General features: G+C 39.1%; 3 protein-coding genes across 4 annotated transcripts in view; all 3 read right to left on the bottom strand.

The window, feature by feature from the left end:
- The window catches only part of LOC125903262 (acetyl-coenzyme A synthetase 2-like, mitochondrial), a 32515-nt gene extending 30065 nt beyond the window's left edge, over positions 1 to 2450 (bottom strand). The window contains exon 1 of one of the 2 annotated variants that reach the window (XM_049600074.1): positions 1972 to 2450. In XM_049600074.1, the coding sequence (XP_049456031.1) occupies positions 1972 to 2329 (358 nt within the window). In that variant the 5' untranslated portion in view covers positions 2330 to 2450. The remainder of the gene's footprint in view (positions 1 to 1971) is intronic. The other variant, XM_049600073.1, reaches the window with a different exon arrangement.
- Positions 2451 to 11552: 9102 nt separating this feature from the next.
- On the bottom strand, positions 11553 to 17024 carry LOC125903816 (zinc finger protein 135-like). Its single transcript, XM_049600970.1, has 5 exons — positions 16962 to 17024; positions 15637 to 15832; positions 14581 to 14639; positions 14432 to 14504; positions 11553 to 14349 (listed from the first exon to the last, which is right to left on the bottom strand). Exons 1-5 carry the CDS (start codon positions 17022 to 17024, stop codon positions 13178 to 13180), a joined length of 1563 nt encoding a protein of 520 aa, XP_049456927.1. The 3' UTR covers positions 11553 to 13177.
- A 2854-nt stretch (positions 17025 to 19878) lies between these two features.
- vsx1 (visual system homeobox 1 homolog, chx10-like) overlaps positions 19879 to 20979 on the bottom strand; it is a 4949-nt gene continuing 3848 nt past the window's right edge. The window contains exons 4-5 of the mRNA XM_049600075.1: positions 20649 to 20844; positions 19879 to 20174 (exon numbers count right to left, since the gene is read on the bottom strand). Coding sequence (XP_049456032.1) covers positions 19879 to 20174; positions 20649 to 20844 — 492 coding nt within the window. The remainder of the gene's footprint in view (positions 20175 to 20648; positions 20845 to 20979) is intronic.

Below are 20979 nucleotides of genomic sequence, written 5' to 3'. Positions count from 1 at the left end.
GTGGGTGAGTCTGTGGGTGAGTCTGTGGGTGAGTCTGTGGGTGAGTCTGTGGGTCAATCTGTGGGTGAGTCTGTGGGTGAGTCTGTGGGTGAGTCTGTGGGTCAATCTGTGGGTGAGTCTGTGGGTGAGTCTGTGGGTGAGTCTGTGGGTCAATCTGTGGGTGAGTCTGTGGGTGAGTCTGTGGGTGAGTCTGTGGGTCAATCTGTGGGTGAGTCTGTGGGTGAATCTGTGGGTGAGTCTGTGGGTCAATCTGTGGGTGAGTCTGTGGGTCAATCTGTGGGTGAGTCTGTGGGTGAGTCTGTGGGTGAGTCTGTGGGTGAGCTGAAAGTGATCCCGTCTTCATTTAAGGCCTGAACGTATGCGGAACAGTCTCCGTGAGGAATGTCTGCAGTCATGTGAGCGTCCATAGTCCAGCGCACTTGTGTGTTGTAGTTTCCTGTAAAAATGTCCGTGAAAAATCCCAGCGATGTGGAAAACACATGCCGAGCAGTCACTGGTGCGCCGAGCAGTCACTGGTGCGCCGAGCAGTCACTGGTGCGCCGAGCAGAGTTCGCGAGGTCGTAAAATCTGAGCTTTGTGGGCACAGGGCTTGCAGACGTCCGCTTTCAGTCCACGTGGACCTCCGCGGAGTCCGTTCCACGTACGTTCCGCCCGAGTATGTTCAGGCCTTTATTCTGTGATTGAACATTAATCCTTAAACAGGTTCACCAGCACAGATCCTGTTTGTGTCTCACAGCAGATTCACCAAAATCATTTATGTAACCAGAGAAGAAGAAAATCCTGCTGTCAGATCATCCTGCTGCTCACTGGAATATTACTGGATTACTATCAGATGGGGGGGGGGCACTCACTAAACTGTCTCTGTGTCCTCACTATATACACAGGTACACACAGGTACACACAGGTAGACACAGGTAGACACAGGTATATCCTCCACTACACCACTGCACACACACACACACACACACACACACACACACACACATATCCTCAGTCTGATGTCAGACCTGTTGGTCCTGTTTAATGCCAGAGTGTGTGTGTGTGTGTGTGTGTGTGTGTGTGTGTGTGTGTGTTCACAGTTTGTAAAGTGAAACTAAAACTTCCCAATAACTGTAATCTATTACTCCTCAGATTGTAACTTTGATTCAGTGAGTGTGTTTACCTGCACACTAATAAACCGATCAGTATCTGATTTCTGGAGTTACCTGATTATTCAAGTGGTCATGTAGACAGCATGATCCGATAGGCTTTATCAGATAAAAGCCATTATCTGATTATGAGAAATCAGATAAACACACCTAGCTTCGTCCCCAGTAGTCAGATTACTCGGTGCATGTTTACCCTTTAATCTGGTGTCTTTCGGGTTTTGCTGTTTTACACTCCACTACAGTTTAGAGGGAAATATTGTACTTTCTACTCCACTACGTTAATCTGACAGCTTTTGTTTCCTTTCAGATTTTACATAAAATACTATATGTTTATATTCTCAGTGTTTAAACTGTCACTTTTATTTTATCTTACTTATATGTTATGCACTTTGTGTGACAAGTTTATATACAATACACTTGTATATTGCACTTTGCAGTACTTTTACTACGAATCTACCCAAAGTATGTAAAACTGGCTCCTCATTGATAAACTACACATTAGAATGCTCTCACATGTATTTGTTAATGATAAGAACAAACAGTACTGTAAGAACACAAGCTGTCAGCATGATGAGTGCTTTATTCTGCTAATATATGGTGGTTTGAGTTTTATGTCATGTACTTGGGGAGAACTGAATCATGTAAACCAGGTTTTTCTGATTATCAGATTATTGAAGTGCTGCCTGTGTTACCGGTTGTGTGTCGTCACTTTTCAGACTTATTGAAACATTTCCCGCCACAGCACAGGAAGTGATCAGCTCTGTGTATTGATTATTGATCGAGCTCAGCTGATCGATAATCTGTGTGATGGTTAATGGCTCACCGGACACGTTGATCTTCCCTCCCAGGAACCAGCTGATCCTCCCGCTGCTGAGCTCGCAGTCCCGGACCCGATGAAACGGTTCCACCCAGCGGAGCCTGTCCGCCGCGGCGGAGCCCCAGAACTGATCCGGGTCGGTCACAGAGATCCGATACAGGTCCCGGTGTGAGAGCCGGGACAGCCGGGAGCTCCAGGTGCCCGGTGGAGGAAGCGGCGCAGGGTCAGCAACGGAGAACAGGCAGCGGCGGTGTCCCGGTACCGTGCTGCTGTGGCCCGGTCCCGGAGTCCCGCTGCGGGTCAGGAGGGTCCTGAGAAGTCCGGTCCTCCTGCAGCCGTGAGCCGCCATGCTGATCCTCTGCATCCAGAACTGACACACACACACACACACACACACACACACACACACACACACACACACACACACACACACACACACACTCCTCCTACTCTCAGGTGCTCTCAGGTGTCAGCAGGTACGGAGCAACTTTAATGTCAAAACTCTGCGAACAGTCACGTGACCTCTTATATAAACGTCATCCTGCCTTACTACTGAGCACGTGACTGAGACACTTTTATGACATCATAAAAATAATAACACAAATAAATTATTTTTTTAAGTGTATAACACAGATTTGACTGTTACTGACTTTTGGCTTCAAACGCAAAGTTACTGAAATGTTTTTGGTATAAATAACAACAATAAATAACAACAATAAAAATTAATAAATAAAAACATTAAACAATAACATTAAATAACAACAATAAATAATAATAAATAATAACATTAAACAATAACATTAAATAACAACAATAAATAATAATAACATTAAACAATAATATTAAATAACAACAATAAATAACAATAAATAATAACATTAAACAATAACATTAAATAACAACAATAAATAATGACATTAAATAATAACAAAATAACAACATTAAAATAACAATATATATATTTTTTATTTTTTTATTTTATATACTTTATTAATCCCCCTGAGGGGAATTCATTTTTTTCACTCTTTTGTCAATTACACACAGGTCCGAAAGACACACACATGCACAAACAGGACCTATACATGCACAAAGTGGAGAGATGTCAGAACAACAATTTAAACAGAGTTTGAAAAGATAAGAAAAAAATGTCAACACAAACTAAACAAAACACAAAAATTCAAAACAAAGTTCCTTAATAAAAGGGGGACAAAGTGGGGTAAAAATTATTTTTATTTTTTAAAAAAAACAAAACATTTTTTTTAAATTAAAATGTTAATAAATCTTAATAAAAATAAAAATATTTTCCAATTATTTTTCAAAACTTATGAAAAAAATGTTTTAAATGTCTTAATTTTCACTTATTTATTTCACTTTTTTCATTTTTAAATTCTTTTATTGACAGAATTGTGTATTTGTATTTAATTCAGTGTTATCTTTTTTCTAAACTAGATTTGTCTATATTAAGCTTACAGATAACTACAATTCAAAACATTTGAAAATATTTTTCATTTTCCCTTCATCGTTCCCTTTTATTTTCATCATGTTATTTAACATCCGTTCACATCCTACCTCAACAATAGAAGCTTCTCCATAAACATTGGATCACTCTCCTCCCCCTCAGCTACCCTCTCCTGCGGTGTCCCTCAAGGTTCAATCCTAGGTCCCATTCTCTTCTCCATATACATGCTCCCCCTCAGTCAAATCATTCAAAAACACGACATCTCCTTCCACTGTTATGCTGACGACACCCAGCTTTATCTTCCCCTCAAACCTAACGACCAGTCCAAACTCACCAACATCCACAGCTGCATTAATGAAATAAAGTCCTGGATGGCAGCAAACTTCCTTCAACTCAATGACAGTAAATCAGAAATAATTCTCTTCAGCCCCTCTGACAACATCAACCTGATATCCAACAGTCTTGGCAACCTATCCACTTTCATCAAACCTCACGTCAAAAACCTTGGTTTCATTTTTGATTCACCACTCATGTTTGATATACAGGTCAATTCAGTAGTTAAAGCCGTTTTTTTCCCAACTCTGCACCATCTCAAAACTCAAGTCATTCCTCACATTCAAGGATCCAGAAAAAGTCATCCACGCCTTCATTTCCACCCGCCTGGATTAGTGCAATTCACTGTACACCGGAATCAATCAATCATCTCTCTCCCGCTTACAAATGGTACAAAATGCTGCAGCCAGACTTCTAACAGGAACCCGTAAGAGAGACCACATCACCCCCATCCTGGCCTCTCTCCACTGGCTACCTGTTCAATTCAGAATTGATTTTAAACTGCTTCTGTTTGTATATAAATCCCTGAATGGTCTGGCCCCCACCTACCTCACAGAACTTTTAACCCCCTATGCTACCTCCAGATCCCTCAGGTCGGCTGACCTGGGGCTCCTAGCAGTATGGCGCTCCAATTTTAAACACAGGGGTGACCGTGGCTTTGCGGTCGCAGCCCCCAGACTCTGGAACAGCATCCCCCCTTCTATCAGATTTGCCCCTTCCATTGACTCGTTTAAATCTAGGCTCAAAACATATCTCTTCTCAAAAGCATTTGTATCCCCCTGACATGATATTTTAATCTCCCACTCTGTGCTTATTTGTGCCTTGATTTATGTATTTATGTATGTGCTGCTATGGCTCTGTTTTTTGTGTTATTGTGTTTCTTCTGTATTTTTTCATTTTTATTTTTATATGTTCAGCACTTCGGTCAACGTGAGCTGTTTTTTAAATGTGCTTTATAAATAAAGTTGACTTGACTTGACTTTAATTGCATTTTTAATTTTTTTTGTTTTCCCGCAGGTTTTCAGTTTTACTTTTAGCAGTTCAACATTAAATGGTTGTATTTTCTATTTATCTTAATGCAGATTTTTAAAGAAAACATAGATTCCAAATTGTGTCATGTTTTGTTTAAAATTCTCCCAAATGAACCATTTATCAGCCAAAACTTGTAAAAACAGAATTATAGTTGCCTTTTCTAATTTCCGACGGTCCTGTGATGCATCATGTGACGAATGCTTCTTTCAGAAAAACAAAATATGAGCTTAAACTATAAATATTTCATCAAAATCACTTTATTTTACATCTCATTTCAAATTTGTCCAAAAATAAACGGTTTGCAGGACAAGAGTGAAAAACTACTTTTAATGTTCAAACATCAAAGTTTAAAAGTCTAATAAGTCATTTATAGATAAATACAGAACAGTCCCTTAGATCAGTTTCAGGAGTTTTGGATTTTGCTCTGAAAGAAATGTGTAAAAATAACATTTGACTGAAGAGCAGCCTCATTTACTGGGTCTACCTGAAACCTATCATTTAATCGAGAGGGACCCAACTGCAGTCAAGATGGCCGACTAGGGCGCCGCCATATATCTAGTCTATACCGGAAAGTTGGAAAGTCCCAAGCGGAAGTTTCTTCTTCGTGTAATTTTTTGCTTATTCCGTGGCCATACTGATTAGCGGGTTGTGTTCAGAGAACGAGAGAACGGTAAGAAAAATAGTCTTTTAATTATCATCCAACGAGTGTGGTATGGTTTCTAAGATATAATTTGTGCTACTTACAAATGCGATGCATCGAAGAATTAGAGTGTCATGTCTGGTGAAGGCTGTTTCTCCGCTTGACTCGATGGTCTGGGCTAACGTTAGTTTAGCCAAAGAAAGTACACAAAGTCGTATGGCAATTTTTTCAGCGTTTTTGGTGTGTGTATTACCCTATACACACACATGCGCATATTTATTTCTTACATATATATGTATGTGTGTGTATAAATAGATACAAACAGTCAGTGTGGGTCAAAATGCCGTAACAGGCTGTTTTATTATGGTGGAGGGTCGCTAACATCAATTTAAAAAAGTTAAAAAAAGTCAAATATTTCGCTGCAGGTGGTGGTGGCACACCGGTCAGCAGGCTGGTGCACTGGCAGTATACTATATGTGAACAAAACAAGAAATAATTAAATGCCAAAACTAGAAAACAAAATAAACCCTCTTTACCCCAACAGAAACACACCCAAATTAATACCAGTGCCACAGCAAACCTTAAAGGATAACACCACAAATCGACAGGTGAACTCCCACTGCACCAGCTGCTCCTGTGACCAAAGGCCAACACCAGCTGCAGCACTACAACAAAAAAAACCCAGAGTTATAAGTTAGCCATGTACTCCAACTACTAAAAACAAAATCCAAATATAATAGTAGGCAGTAAACGGCAATCAGCACTTTCCCTGTAAATTTAACAGAGCACGTGTTAAATCTCAGGCTACAGACATGCAAACAATGGTTGATAATAAGGAGGCATTCTCATACCTTGCCCCTGGCACTACTGTAGGACTGTTAGGACCCTTTACAAAAAAAAGAATAAATTATTGGCAGACCCACATATTTACACAGTTTCTATATTTACATACTATATACAAATAAAATACCTCAGGGTGCAATATATATATATATATATATATATATATATATAGTTCGTGTGATCCTGGTCACATTATTATTACCATCAAGGAACATATCTGTTGCCCGGACATAGAACTGTTGGCTGTTGGACTCAGGCCGTGTTATTTGCCAAAGGAGTTTTCACACGCTATTATTATTATCCCTCCTCATCCTCATCCATCCTTCAATCATGTCACCATGGCAACGACACTTTGTTTTTTTTTTACACTAGTATGTGTGCCACTGCTGTATATATTGTTGCATATATTCTATTGTATTGTACATATTGTTGTACATTTTATATGTCTATATGTTATATATTATACTACAGTCTTTGTTGAATAGGAGCAACTGTAACACTAACAATTTCCCCCCGGGGATCAGTAAAGTATTTCTGATTCTGATTCTGACATATTCTTTTCTTCCAGATGCACCCTTCTATAATTGAAACAGGCTGAAGTGCACAACCGTGTCACCATCTGTGTTTGCGTGTCCTCTCTGCCCCAGATTCACTACCAAAAACGAAAGTGTCATCCAGAGGCACTTGGCGAATCATGAGGCAAATGCAGTGCATTTCAAGGGTATGTTCATCAAAACATCAAAAAAAAAAAATCTGTGCACACCTGAGTGTGTGACAGGTGCGTCAGAGGAAAATTCAACTCGAAGAACAATTAGGGAGACTCCCGCACACTGTCTCGCTTTGTCTTGATTTATTGAATAAACGACGTTTCGGTCTGAACGACCTTCATCAGGTATACTTGCAGCCTGCAAACATTTCTACACATGTGCACGACTTAATGTAGCACTGTTATGTCTGTTGTATAACTCTACTTCCCTACCTCGTGCAATACTGTATGTTTACACTGTTTTTTATCTCTATGCAATATTTATTCCACTGTGTATCGCACTGTAAAATCTCGCTGCTAATATTCTGTGCAATCCGTAAATGTAAACATAGTTTACATTGCTTACATGGCTTAGTATGTACATTGCTTAGTATTTTTATTCTTAATGTTACACACCATATGTGTATTGTACAACTCTGTACACAATTATCCTGCACATATATCCATATCTCTCCCATATATATGTACAAGTGAAAGGTGTATATACTGTAAGTAGTCTTGTGTGTATAGCCCTGCCCATTTAGTACTTAATATTTTATATTTTATATTTGTTATATTTGTATATCTTTGATTCTGATATGTATATACAAATGTTGATTTTTAGCTTAATTTTATAAGTATCCTACTGTCACTTTCTCCTTCCTATCTGTACAGCTTGAGCTGCTGTGACATGATTGAACTCAGTAAAGACGTTGTTTACAAAAAAGAGAACTCCAAGTGAAGTTGTTATTGCCAGTATGATAGTGTAATATTGTGTTTTATTGGATTCCAGAAATAAAATAGAATTAACAGAAGACTGACAATAGGAAAATATAATTATTGCATTCATTTAATAGCTAAACTGGATAATGAACACATCTCTAGACCCAGGAAATACCTGTTCTGTTGCAGTAACAAATGTCTGGCGCCATTGTGTTGCCCATGATGTCCCCGCTCATCCCTGAAGATCCCTGGTGGATGAAAATACAACCAGCAGCATTGAAGTCATTTCTCTAAGATGCTCTTCTGTGCCTTTGAACAAACGGGGTGTGGGGAGCTATGTCTGCACAGTGTTTGAATGATATTTGTAGCAGAGGCAGATTAATACACCATGAATCTACAACAATTTTCCTTCCTCCCCAGCAGACTGCAGCATAAAACAACACACTTGCCACCACAGACTGATAAAACATCTGCAGCATCTTACTACAGATGTCAAGAGATCTGAGCTTCCTTAAGAAGAAGAGGCGGCTCTGCCCCTTTTTGTAGAGAGCGTCTATGTGTAGGGACCAGTCCAAATTATTATCCAGGTGTACACCTAGATACTTATGACTTGGCACCACCTTGATGTCCATCCCACAGGTATTCACTGGCTGAAGAGGGGGCTTGAATCTATAATCATTTCCTTGGTCTCTGAGGTGTTCAGTAGGAGACAGTTCTTGTGACTCCAGTCACTGAAGGCTTTTATCAGTTCCCTGTATTCAGATTCCTGCCCATTCCTGATACATGCCACAATAGCAGTGTCGTCCGAGTATTTCTGGATGTGGCAGGACTCAGAGTTGTATTTGAAGTCTGCTGTGTACAGTGTGAACAGGAATGGAGCCAGGACAGTCTCCTGTGGAGCCCCCGTGCTGCTCATTAATGTCCCAGAAGCACAGTTCCCCAACCTGACATACTGTGCGCTTCCTCTCAGGTAATCTGTGATCCAGGAGATAAAGGAAGGATCATATGATTAATGCATAATGTCTGGGCAGTACAACCCTTACACTGTACCACCAATGATTTACAGTGCCTTCTTTTTTACTGTTAACATAAATCAATATTAACCATATGCTAATGTGAAAGTAAATATGACATTTGTTGTGACCATGTGTGCTTGTTGCAACTGCAGCCTAATCTGAAAGTGCTGTTTATTTGGTTGTGTAAATTCTCATTTTTTATTAATTCTCAGTTTATTTAATCTGAGAATTCAGTTTATTTAACTTTAGTTATTCTTCAGTCCTATTGTGAATGTGTGTGTGTGTGTGTGTGTGTGTGTGTGTGTGTGGCCACCACCACACAAACATAATATTTACATTCGTATTCATAACGTTGATATTAAAGTTAAATCCATGAAACGTTAGCATTATAACTTAGTGATATTATTGTAGGCTTTTAACTAACTTCTGAGTTTTACAGTAGCCTATAAAGTCATGGCGAGACAATTAACTAGTCACTTATACCGTTACGATAAACATGTAACTGCACAAAATGCATAAAATTATGTTATGTGTAAACGTACGTGTTTTTTAAGCCTTTATTTTTGTTTTAGCTCGGTCATATTTCCGGGATCGAGCGGCGATTAACCAACTTCCGGTTGTGACTTCCAGCATGGATTGGATGTATGGCGGCGCCTTGTCGGCCATCTTGACTGCAGCAAGGTACTCTTGGATCAAAGTGTGAGTTTAAAAACAGAAACTTCAGACTGAAGCTGAAACATCTCTCAGTCACACAATTCAGCTTCAGTGGGATGAAACATGACGTCATCTTGTTCCGATTTAATCATAAGAAACATTCAAACTGACTAATCATGATGACGTCACAACACCTGCCTAATTAACGCTGCTCTGATGGCTGCTGCTCCCTGTAGGTCATCTGGTGAACTGCACACTGAAGCTCAAACCTCTTTTCTGTATTTATATATCTGTTTATATATGTATATATATTTATTTATCAAGGGGTATTCCAGAAAGCGGGTTATGTGAAAACTCAGAGCAAGTTAACCCTGAGATGAGGGAAACTATCCGTTCCAGAAAGAGAGGTAACTGAAACTCTGAGTCAGTCACCATGGTAACAGACTCTGTGAACATAAAAGAAATAATGAAAATAAAGAAAACGCATTGAATGAAAAGGTGTGTCCAAACTTTTGGCCTGTACTGTATATCTGATGTTCAACTATGTATATATATTTATATATCTGATGTTTAACTATGTATATATATTTATATATCTGATGTTTAACTATGTATATATATTTATATATATCTGATGTTCAACTATGTATATATATTTATATATCTCATGTTTAAATATGTATATATATTTATATATATCTGATGTTCAACTATGTATATATATTTATATATCTGATGTTTAACTATGTATATATATTTATATATCTGATGTTCAACTATGTATATATATTTATATATCTGATGTTTAACTATGTATATATATTTATGTATATCTGATGTTCAACTATGTATATATATTTATATATCTGATGTTTAACTATGTTTATATATTTATATATCTGATGTTTAACTATGCATATATATTTATATATATCTGATGTTTAACTATGTATATATATTTATATATATCTGATGTTTAACTATGTTTATATATTTATATATATCTGATGTTTAACTATGCATATATATTTATATATATCTGATGTTCAACTATGTATATATATTTATATATCTGATGTTTAACTATGTATATATATTTATATATCTGATGTTTAACTATGTTTATATATTTATATATCTGATGTTTAACTATGTATATATATTTATATATATCTGATGTTTAACTATGTTTATATATTTATATATCTCATGTTTAAATATGTATATATATTTATATATATCTGATGTTTAACTATGTTAATATATTTATATATATATGATGTTTAACTATGCATATATATTTATATATATCTGATGTTTAACTATGTTATATATATTTATATATCTCATGTTTAAATATGTATATATATATTTATATATATCTGATGTTTAACTATGTTTATATATTTATATATATCTGATGTTTAACTATGCATATATATTTATATATATCTGATGTTTAACTATGTATATATATTTATATATATCTCATGTTTAACTATGTTTATATATTTATATATATCTGATGTTTAACATATATATTTATATATATCTGATGTTTAACTATGTATATATATTTATATATATCTGATGTTTAACTATGCATATATATTTATATATATCTGATGTTTAACTATGTTTACATATTTATATATCTGATGTTTAACTATGTTTATATATTTATATATATCTGATGTTTAACTATGTATATATATTTATATATATCTGATGTTTAACTATGTTTATATATTTATATATCTGATGTTTAACTATGTTTATATATTTATATATATCTGATGTTTAACTATGTATATATATTTATATATATCTGATGTTTAACTATGTTTATATATTTATATATCTCATGTTTAAATATGTATATATATTTATATATATCTGATGTTTAACTATGTTTATATATTTATATATATCTGATGTTTAACTATGCATATATATTTATATATATCTGATGTTTAACTATGTATATATATTTATATATATCTGATGTTTAACTATGTTTATATATTTATATATCTCATGTTTAAATATGTATATATATTTAGAGACCCACAGAATAATTTGTTCTATAAATATGTAAACAGTTATACATCAAACTAAAGAACAGACCGTTAGTTTGTCTGATTCCATTTATTTTTTATCAACACTTTTGATAAAAAATTAAAAAAAATAACCATGTTCATAAAAAAAAACATTTGCGACAAAAAAATGAGAAAGTTGCATTTTTGTCTGTCATTTTCAAAAATAAAATCAATTTTACATTTACATTTTTTTCTCATTTCCTTACGTCAGTTTGAACTGTATGAATGATAATATAATAATAATAATAATAATAATAATAATAAAATAATAATTTTGTGTGTGAGGCACAGCAGTGGAATACATCACATTCAGTGATGGTTCAGTCTTTGTCCAATCAAATTCATAATGTTGAGCAAAACAGGAAGTGTCACAGTCTGAGTCCATCAACGTCTCCACGGCTTCAGAAACCATTTACTTTTCATTTTATTTTATTTTATATGTTCTATTTCACAACATGTGCCACAGCTCCCCCTGTCTTATAACAGTGGAAACACGGTTTGACGGAATATCTCGTCAGTGGAGGGAAATCGTGAAGCACAATGCTAATCCTCCTCCTCACAGATCAGATCATTATCACAGGAGTTTCTACAGTGTCTGCTGGTTTAAGGGTTCGGAGAGTATTTATCAAAAATACAAAGTACATCCATCCCTCCCCCAATAATAACCAACAGTCCCTAACTCACTGTTTTCTCCAAGCTGTCTTCAGTGCTAACACACATTATGATCTGATATGAAATCATTACAGACAGAGATAAGTCAGAGAGATGCTGCAGCTGGTTTTATTAAATCTGTTTGTCTCCTGACTGAAGCCTGTGTAAGGAGATTAAAGCAGCGCTGCTTCAACCTGAAGCTGATTAATGTTGTTTTTCTTTAACTGCGATGTTAAACCTGCACATCAGACGGCTGACAACTGAGAACAGCCTCGTTCACACACACACACACACACACACACACACATCAGTGTCATATATTACACAACAGAACGAGTGTCTCCTGACAGTGTCTATCCTCTCAGAGTTTAATGATGTCAGTGAGGCATCATGTCATGACACAATGGGCCCCTGGGCTCACACACACCGCTCAGTTGTCCATCCATGGTTACAACATGTTGTCTCTATGCTAAGCTAAACTAAACTAAGCTAAGCTAATGGTACCCTGACTAAAGACACCTGACCTCCACTGAGAGAGAACAGGAAGATGAAACTCTGACTTCCTGGTGTCTTGTTGGAACCGTTGAGAGATGAAACAATAACTGATGTGATCAGATGTGTGTTGTTGTTCAGTGACCTCTGACCTCTCCACAGTAATGTCTCTGCCTGCTGTGTTTCCATCACAAACATTAATCCTAATCGCTCATAATTCCCACTTTGCTGCGCTCACATGATAATTGATGCTCCTCGGTGTAATCCAGCCGAGGCTGTTCTCCATCCAGCGGTGACTCTCACTGTGTTTGTGTTTGTGTGCAGAGCACAGGTCAGATTATGGGATGTACACCACTGTTAATCCCACCTTTGTGTTTGTACATTTAATCACCTTTATGACTTTTAATGATCCTCTGATGGTTAATCTGCCGACAGGAGACAAACAACGACCTTTTGTTGTCACATGTGGAGGGACTGCTGCACTGTCCACATACTTTTGGCCATGACGTGTATATGTACCTGAGGTCAGAGGTCAGAGGCGGCGGTCTGCCTCTGCTGTGTCTGCTTCAGGTGAGCTTTGGTCTGCAGGTGAGCCTTGAGGAAGGTGAGCAGGCGGAAGTGTTTGCCACAGTCGAGGCAGCTGTACGGCGTCTCTCCGGTGTGGATGCTGCGGTGTCTCATGAAGCTGGTGGCCAGGTTGAAGGTTTTGGAGCAGAGGGTGCACCTGTAGGGTTTCTCCCCGGTGTGGGTGTACCTGTGGTCCCTCAGCTGCTCCTTCAGGCGGTAACTCTTCCCACAGACGTCACAGGAGAACGGTTTCTCCCCAGTGTGGCTCCGCTTGTGGATCTTATACTGCGACGGCGTGGGGAATTTCTTACCGCAGGCATTGCAGGTGATGACAGCGTCCCTTTGCGGCAGCTCGCTGGAGGGCAGCTCGTGTGAATGTTTGCTGATGACGTGGTTCTTCAGGAAGCGGAAGCTCTTGCCGCAGATGGAGCAGAGCTGCCTCTCTCCGGTGTGGACAGCCTGGTGTGTGCGCAGGTTTTCAGCCTGGGTGAAGCCCTTTCCGCAGGTGGAGCACTGGTACGGACGCACTTCCTGGTGCACCAGTTTGTGGCGCTTCAGGTGGCCGCTGTGGTAGAAGCTTTTGCCGCAGACGTCGCAGGTGAACGTCTTCTCAAAGTGGGTGAGGCGGTGCGTCTTCAGCATGCTGATGCAGGAGTAACCCTTCCCGCAGATGTCGCAGTGGCAGGTTTTCTCTCCGGTGTGCCGCGCCTTCACGTGCAGGTCGCGGTGAGCTTTGTGGTTGAACCTCTTGGGGCAGTAGTCGCAGGCGTGCGGCAGCAGCCCGTGCTCTTGGATCACGTGTTCACGCAGCATCACGATGCCAGTTAACACAGCGCCGCACACAGAGCACACAGGGTGGGACTTCCTGTGGTGGTCTGAGAGTCGCTCTGTGTTTGGAAACATCATCCCGCACTGCGAACACTGACACCAACCTTCTCCTGTCGCAGTCTGAGGCCTGCTCGGCTCTCCTCTCTTCTTCCTGCTGTGGCGCTGTTTCCTGTGGCGTGCTGCAGAGACTCTGGACAGCAGTGAGGGCGGACGAGCGTACTCGTGGTCGGGGACATCAGCCTGTGGGGGAGGGGAGGAGGAGGCTTCCCCTGGTGCATCCATGGAGACAGTTCTATGTTTACCTGCAAACAAATAAACTTGAAATCATCGTTTTAAAACGTGTGACTGGTTTTTAGCTGAATGGGCGGAGTCAGAAAAACTCACCATTAGCATCAGCGTTAGCATTAGCATGGCTCTGCAGAGGCAGCAGCAGACACTTGGAGTCGACAGCATTGCTCTGCAGGACAGACAACAGTGAGAGGGGGTGACTTGATTCAGACCTTCACTCTGTCACTGTGGAGTCACTCACTCACCTCATAAACCAGGATGTAGGTCTGTCCTGTGGGGGGGCGCTCACCACCACCGCCTCCACCTGAAACACACAGGAAACACTGAACACACTCTGTGACATCACCTGGTGTCAAACACAGGCCTCGCCATCAGTGATCAATGTGACAACTGGTTGAACATGGTGAGAAACGTTGGTCACAGTGAGCCGGAGCCCAAACTCAACACGTGGCGACATGCAGCAGTGCAGCAGCTTCTCAGCTACCGGCAACTGACGTAACGTTATTTATTCTGCACGCTATCCTGTACTCCACTGTTTTTATACATGTTTGAAAGACAGTAAACTGAACCTTGAACCCTCTGACTCTGTGTTCAGGCTCTGGACCACATGTTTCAGAGACGAAGAGAAAATGATGCTAATAGTTCGGCCTTCTGCTAACGGCTGCAGTTTTGTGTTTGCATTCATGTAGCTAACGTTATCTAGAGCCTTGAATCACAGTGTGTCCTCCGCCTCACTCCCCGCCGCTACAGAACACCTCACTGGGAGGAGAGCAGGTAGCAGCTAATGAGACTGACCCCCTGTCAGCGGCTGCAGAAACCTGAATCCAGGCAGCAAAAACCCCAGCTCCGGGGGGACCGGACAGCCCCAACTCCCTGCAAGATCAGCAAACTTTCTGTTGCTGCTGTTACACAGGTTAGACCTGACGCTGCTGGGGGCCACCAGCCTGCTGTCACACCTGATGCTGGGGGGTTTGAGCTGGGAGCTGGCTGAATTTGAGCCACTACAGCCACCGACTTAAAGTCCAACTCTGGAGCTGCTGCCCACTGTCCTCCTGGGGTGGCAAGATGAATAAATCAGAGAATATGAAACACTGGGTTACTGTATGGAGAATGTACATGTGCCGTGGGTGTCTGGGGGGAGGGGTTTAGGACAGGGAAGGAGAGCTGCAGGAGGAGGGGGTGTTTTCCTTCTCTAGATTTCTGCCTCTCAAGCTCTAAGTGCAGCACCCAAGTACTTCTACAGAACCCTGTCCTGGTGCAGCTCCCCTGTATGAACGCAGCTCCCTGTGTCCTCAGCTCACCTTCTGTCGTCTTCATTAAACATTTGCTGACATCAGCAGACTCCCTCAGGTGTCCTGGTGGATCCTGCAGGTGTCCTGGTGGATCCTTCAGGTCTCGTGGAGTCTCCTCCTGCTTCACAGCAGCCAGCTCCATCATCTTCAGGATTTTATCTACAGCTTCGACACACATACCGTCCACCAGACTGCTGAGTTTCTCCTGAAAGAACAGACACAGACACAGATGAGCAACTGTTGCTGGTTGTCATCATCAAACTGTTTAAATATGTGGACCTGTGAGGCTGTTGACTGTGTGAAGACCAGGTCAGACTCTAATGACCTTTTATTCTTTGCTGGTGAAATTAAACAGAGCAGATTTTGTCATTATTACATTTTCATGTGGGGCTGCCACTGTGGATTATTTTGATTATTTATGGATCTATTAATTAATTAATTTGACCACTAGATTCATTTATTTCATCTATTAAATGTCACAAAACAGGAGACATGTCCTTCATTTGTCTTCAGATGTCTTATTCTGTCCAACAAACAGTCAATATTATTTTATACATTAACACAATAATATTAATGATCACATAAAACATCTTTGGAGAGAAAACACCCACACAATGATTAGACAACTTTGACCGGAACTATTAATGACCCATCATAATCTTTGTTCACTTAATATGATGTCAGCAGACTAACCGATCAGCAGGTGCACATGTCTAACTAAACCTCACTCATTTTAATAAACTGCAACCTGTACAGGTGAGCAGACACCTGCTCGATGAAGCGTCGAGTCCCGTTAATTGTCTGTAACTTGCTCTGAAGTACAAGTTGAAAGTACTTGTACTTTACTTGAGCACTTTCATGTACTGTTGCTGTATACCTGTGCTGTGCTTCAAACTGCTGCATTAAAGGATGTGAAACAACAACCTCCTCCTCCTCCTCCTCCTCCTCCTCCTGTGGGAGCACCTTCACACACATGCCGAACTGTAGCAGGGCTGTTACTGTTGTTGTCATCGCGGTGTCAGATTCATAAACCATGTTCAACTTTTATTTTAACGCCTCAAAGTCTAAATTCTTTGTTGTTGTGTTGCGCTGCGGTAAACAGTGTTCTTCACTTAGCTAACAAACTCAAAATGCTAAAATTAGAAGCCTTTCCGATTAAGTTTGGTGAAATTATTTGAGGATTGTTAAACCAAAGTCAACCTCTTTTCTGTCATGTGCTCAGTTAACTTGACTCCACCATTCAAACTCCTCCTGTCGTTACACCGGAAATCCCTGGAACCCAAAGAGTTAAGGTAAAGTTAGCCGTTAGCCACAGATAGCCGCAGGTAGCTTACCTCGGTTTCGGGGTTTTGTTTGTTCAGAGAGAGTTTCTCCGCCGCGGTAAATATCACCGTCATCATATATATATATATATATATATATATATATATATATATAGTCAAAATTATGGACTGTTGTTGGATTCAAGATAATGATTTTGTTTGTTGTCTTTCACTGAAAAACAATTTGAATTAAATTAATTCAAATGAATCGTTTGTTATTAAGAAATGATAAACCTTTATTGATTCTTGTTGCAGCAGCACAAACAATGTCACAAAGACAGATGATTATAAATTGAAAATAAATAAATAAGAATATAAAACTAGAAATTGAATGAAATACAAAATAGAAACTATAAAAGAGACAGGAGTGTGATTAATGATGAATAAACTGAAAAACAAATCACAACTTATTAACATAATATATTATAACATGGTAGATTATGTGGGATATGGGTATAATATAGTAAAGTGTATAATATATGAGGAGGTACTGATCCTTGAACATATGACACTTTAATTTGCAATTTCAAGAATATTTTTGATACGGAAGTCTGTGGGTGCCAAAATTAAAACAAAATAATTCAACCCAATGCAATTAAATTTGTGGGCACACAGTTTATGATGAAACAAAACTACAAAATCTGTTTGTATAATTGCACCAATTTGTTGATCAACTATTAAAACATTTCACTGGATTAAAATAACTGAAAAAAGATAACTGGGTTCAAATTTAAAAATCCAGTTTATCAGTTCATTCAAGTTTAGGATTCACATTTTGTTTGACGATCATCAAATGAAAAGTTCAACAATAAATGTCTTTAAACTTTTGGCAGAATGATAATTCCGTTTTCGTGTTAATTGTCATTCATGAACATTTTTGCCCAGATTGTGCATTTTCAAACATGAAATTGCATTTAAAAATTAGATAGCCTCATAATTATGCTCTTGTATTTTTTTTCCAGGAATTCTCTAAAAACTGTGTTTTATGGACATGAAGCTGTGACACGTGGCCTATCATAATGTTAGTGCTCATTAATTCTGACTCTTAATTCAAATTAAATGAAACCATTCAGTGTTTCAGTCGAATAAATAAATAAAAAAAGTCCCAATGATTCAAAAAATACTTTGTTTTTTATTCACCAACCTGCTGCTGTACAGACATATGATAATATTAATAATAATAATGATAAACAAACTTTTTCAAATATTACTTTTAGATTACATTCATTCATAGAACCTGAGTCAGGCTCATCAGTGCTCAACAGCCAAAATATAAAACACAACAGGATTAAAACATTAAATAACTTCTTATTTTCCAAAAGAGAAACACAGATATAAAACACACTCTCAGCACAGTACAATACTAAACACACACACACACACACACACACACACACACACACACAGGATATTTACACCCTCCTTCAGTTCACGCGTCTTTTAGAAAAGACTCTCAGTCCCATTTCTCTACGTTGGTTTCTCTGTGGCGGCGACAGTGGTGGCAGTGGTGGTAGCGATGGCAGCAGTGTCCATGTTAGCATGTTTCATCCCAGGAGCACAGACAGTTCACTGACAGAATTTGTTTCACTTTTTTTAACACAATACATAACATTTATTTTGTGACTAAAATTAGCACTTTAAGATTAGGCTACATTTCCAATTACCAGTAAATGTTTCTTAGCATCCTAATATCCTAGCATGCTACAAGACAATCTGTTCTTGTCTGATTTTACATTTTATGTTACTGTAAACATTTGTTAGCATTTCAAAATTTTGTGCACAGTCTAATATATTAGCATACTAATGCTAAAATTCCTGTGTTTAAATATTAGCTATATTATACTCTACCAGTATGTATTCGTAGCATTTTAAAATATTACCCGCAGGCTAACAGTTTAGCTTACTGATGTTAATTAACACACAAGCATTTTACCACTCTCATAATACATTTTTAATCACCAGTTGTTATTTGTTAGCATGATAAAACCTTTCCCACAGGTCAATATTTTAATATGCTGATAACTATTATAATCTTAATGCTAACTGTTTAGCATAGTGCAGTTAACACTGGCACTAAAATTTAATCCACCAGCTGTTAATACATTCACTAATAATGAATATTTGTTAGCATAGATATTGTCCAGTGGCTAATATTTTAGCATACTACTGAATGTTAATACAATGTAAATGTAAGCATGGCAAATAATTTCCCCTGCTGTTATTTTAGCATGCTACCATTAATTAGCATGCCAAAATAGTAGCACTGTTACATTTTATGAAACTAGTAAACCTTATTATTATCATAATATACCACATAAAGTCTAATACTTTAGCATGCTAACTCTTTATGAGCATCCTAAAATAGTAGCTCTGTTATATTTTTATCATACCAGTAAACATTTGTATATTACTTAAAGGCTAATATTATAGCATGCTAAGCTTTATTAGCATGTCAAAATGGTAGCGCTCTCATGTTACATATGATGGTACCTCTAAACTCTATGAATATAACAAAATACTGCCTAAAGGTTGTCATTATAGCATGTAACCTTTATTAGCATGTCAAAATAACGCTGTTATATTTTATCATTTTAGTAAACATTTGTATATTACCTTAAAGCTAATATTTTAGCATGCTAATAAATAGCAGTACTATAAAGTTAAATTTAATGGCACCAGTAAACTTGATCAGTATAATGAAATATAACCTTGAAGCTAATATTTTAGCATGCTAACACACATTCAGAAATTCCCCCTAAAAACTTAACGTAATGATAAATTGCAAAGCAACAAGTAATGTAATGGCTGTTCTCTGATTGGCTCTTCATGTGGTCCCTGAAAGAAGAGTCAATCAGATCTCTGTGCTCCCACCGCCATCATCAGATGGTCACCACAGCTTCAGTCTGTATACATTTGATTGGTCCGACCTTCAGCTGCGTTCATCTGATTCGCCGCCGCTCTGCCGCCGTGGTGAGGAGGCGGGCCTTATGGAGCCCCCGGCCTCCTCCTGTTGCTGCTGCTGTTTGGAGGAGCTGGACAGGTCAATGGCCACCTCATCCTCCATCTCCTCGTCTTCCTCCATCTCCAGTAGCTCCTCCTCCTCCTCCCTCACCTCGCCGCCACCCCGACGCTCTGAGGCGTCGCAGAACGAGTCTGATCGTGTCGAGTCAGACTCCCGAGGGCTGGGACACTTTTTGGACATCTCTAGAGACTTCTTGTGCATTCCTGTGAGGACAGAGACGGAGACACAGATTCAGTCCAGTCTGCGCGCGTCACATGTGTTATTAACATGAACAGAAAGTACTGAATAAACACTTTGTTTACATGTGTCATTCATGTCTAAATGACTCACACCTGTGTTGTGTTCCTGTTGTGTCCGTGTTGTGTCCCTGTTGTGTCTGTGTTGTGTCCATGTTGTGTCTGTGTTGTGTCCGTGTTGTGTCCCTGTTGTGTCCATGTTGTGTCCCTGTTGTGTCCGTGTTGCATCTGTGTTGTGTCCGTGTTGTGTCTGTGTTGTGTCCGTGTTGTGTCTGTGTTGTGTCCGTGTTGTGTCTGTGTTGTGTCCGTGTTGTGTCCGTGTTGCATCTGTGTTGTATCCGTGTTGTGTCTGTGTTGTGTCCGTGTTGTGTCCGTGTTGTGCTCAGTGTGTATAAACCTTGTGTAATGATGTGTGGTGTGGTGCGTGTGCGTGGCACTGACGTGCATGCGGCTCACCGAGCAGCCAGGGGGCGCACGATCCCATCATGCCGTTCTTGGCGGAATTGAGGATGGACTCGGGCAGCGGGATTGAGTGTCGCACCATCGCTCCGTACAGACCGTACTCCGCCATGACGCTGCTGCGGCCCCAACACTTCTCACGCTTTCGCCACTTTGCACGCCGGTTCTGGAACCACACCTGGAAAACAAGACGACAAAATAACCAAAAATTAAAACTGCACCTAAAAAACAATCTGATAAAACACTTAAAACTTTAAAAATGCACCTGGAAAAGTGCACAACCAACTAGAGGTGTTTTAGTCACACAGATATT

This window comes from Epinephelus fuscoguttatus, linkage group LG16 (genome assembly GCF_011397635.1).
Source record: "Epinephelus fuscoguttatus linkage group LG16, E.fuscoguttatus.final_Chr_v1".
Taxonomy (NCBI): Eukaryota; Metazoa; Chordata; class Actinopteri; order Perciformes; family Serranidae; genus Epinephelus; species Epinephelus fuscoguttatus.
This window is presented reverse-complemented; position numbering and strand designations above follow the sequence as displayed.

Coding starts and splice junctions, on each gene's coding strand:
- LOC125903816 (XM_049600970.1), bottom strand. CDS start 17,024: ATGACGGTGATATTTACCGCGGCGGAGAAACTCTCTCTGAACAAACAA. Junction 15,833..16,961: donor AACAAAACCCCGAAACCGAG/GTAAGCTACCTG, acceptor CTGTTCTTTCAG/GAGAAACTCAGCAGTCTGGT. Junction 14,350..14,431: donor TGCTAACGCTGATGCTAATG/GTGAGTTTTTCT, acceptor ATTTGTTTGCAG/GTAAACATAGAACTGTCTCC.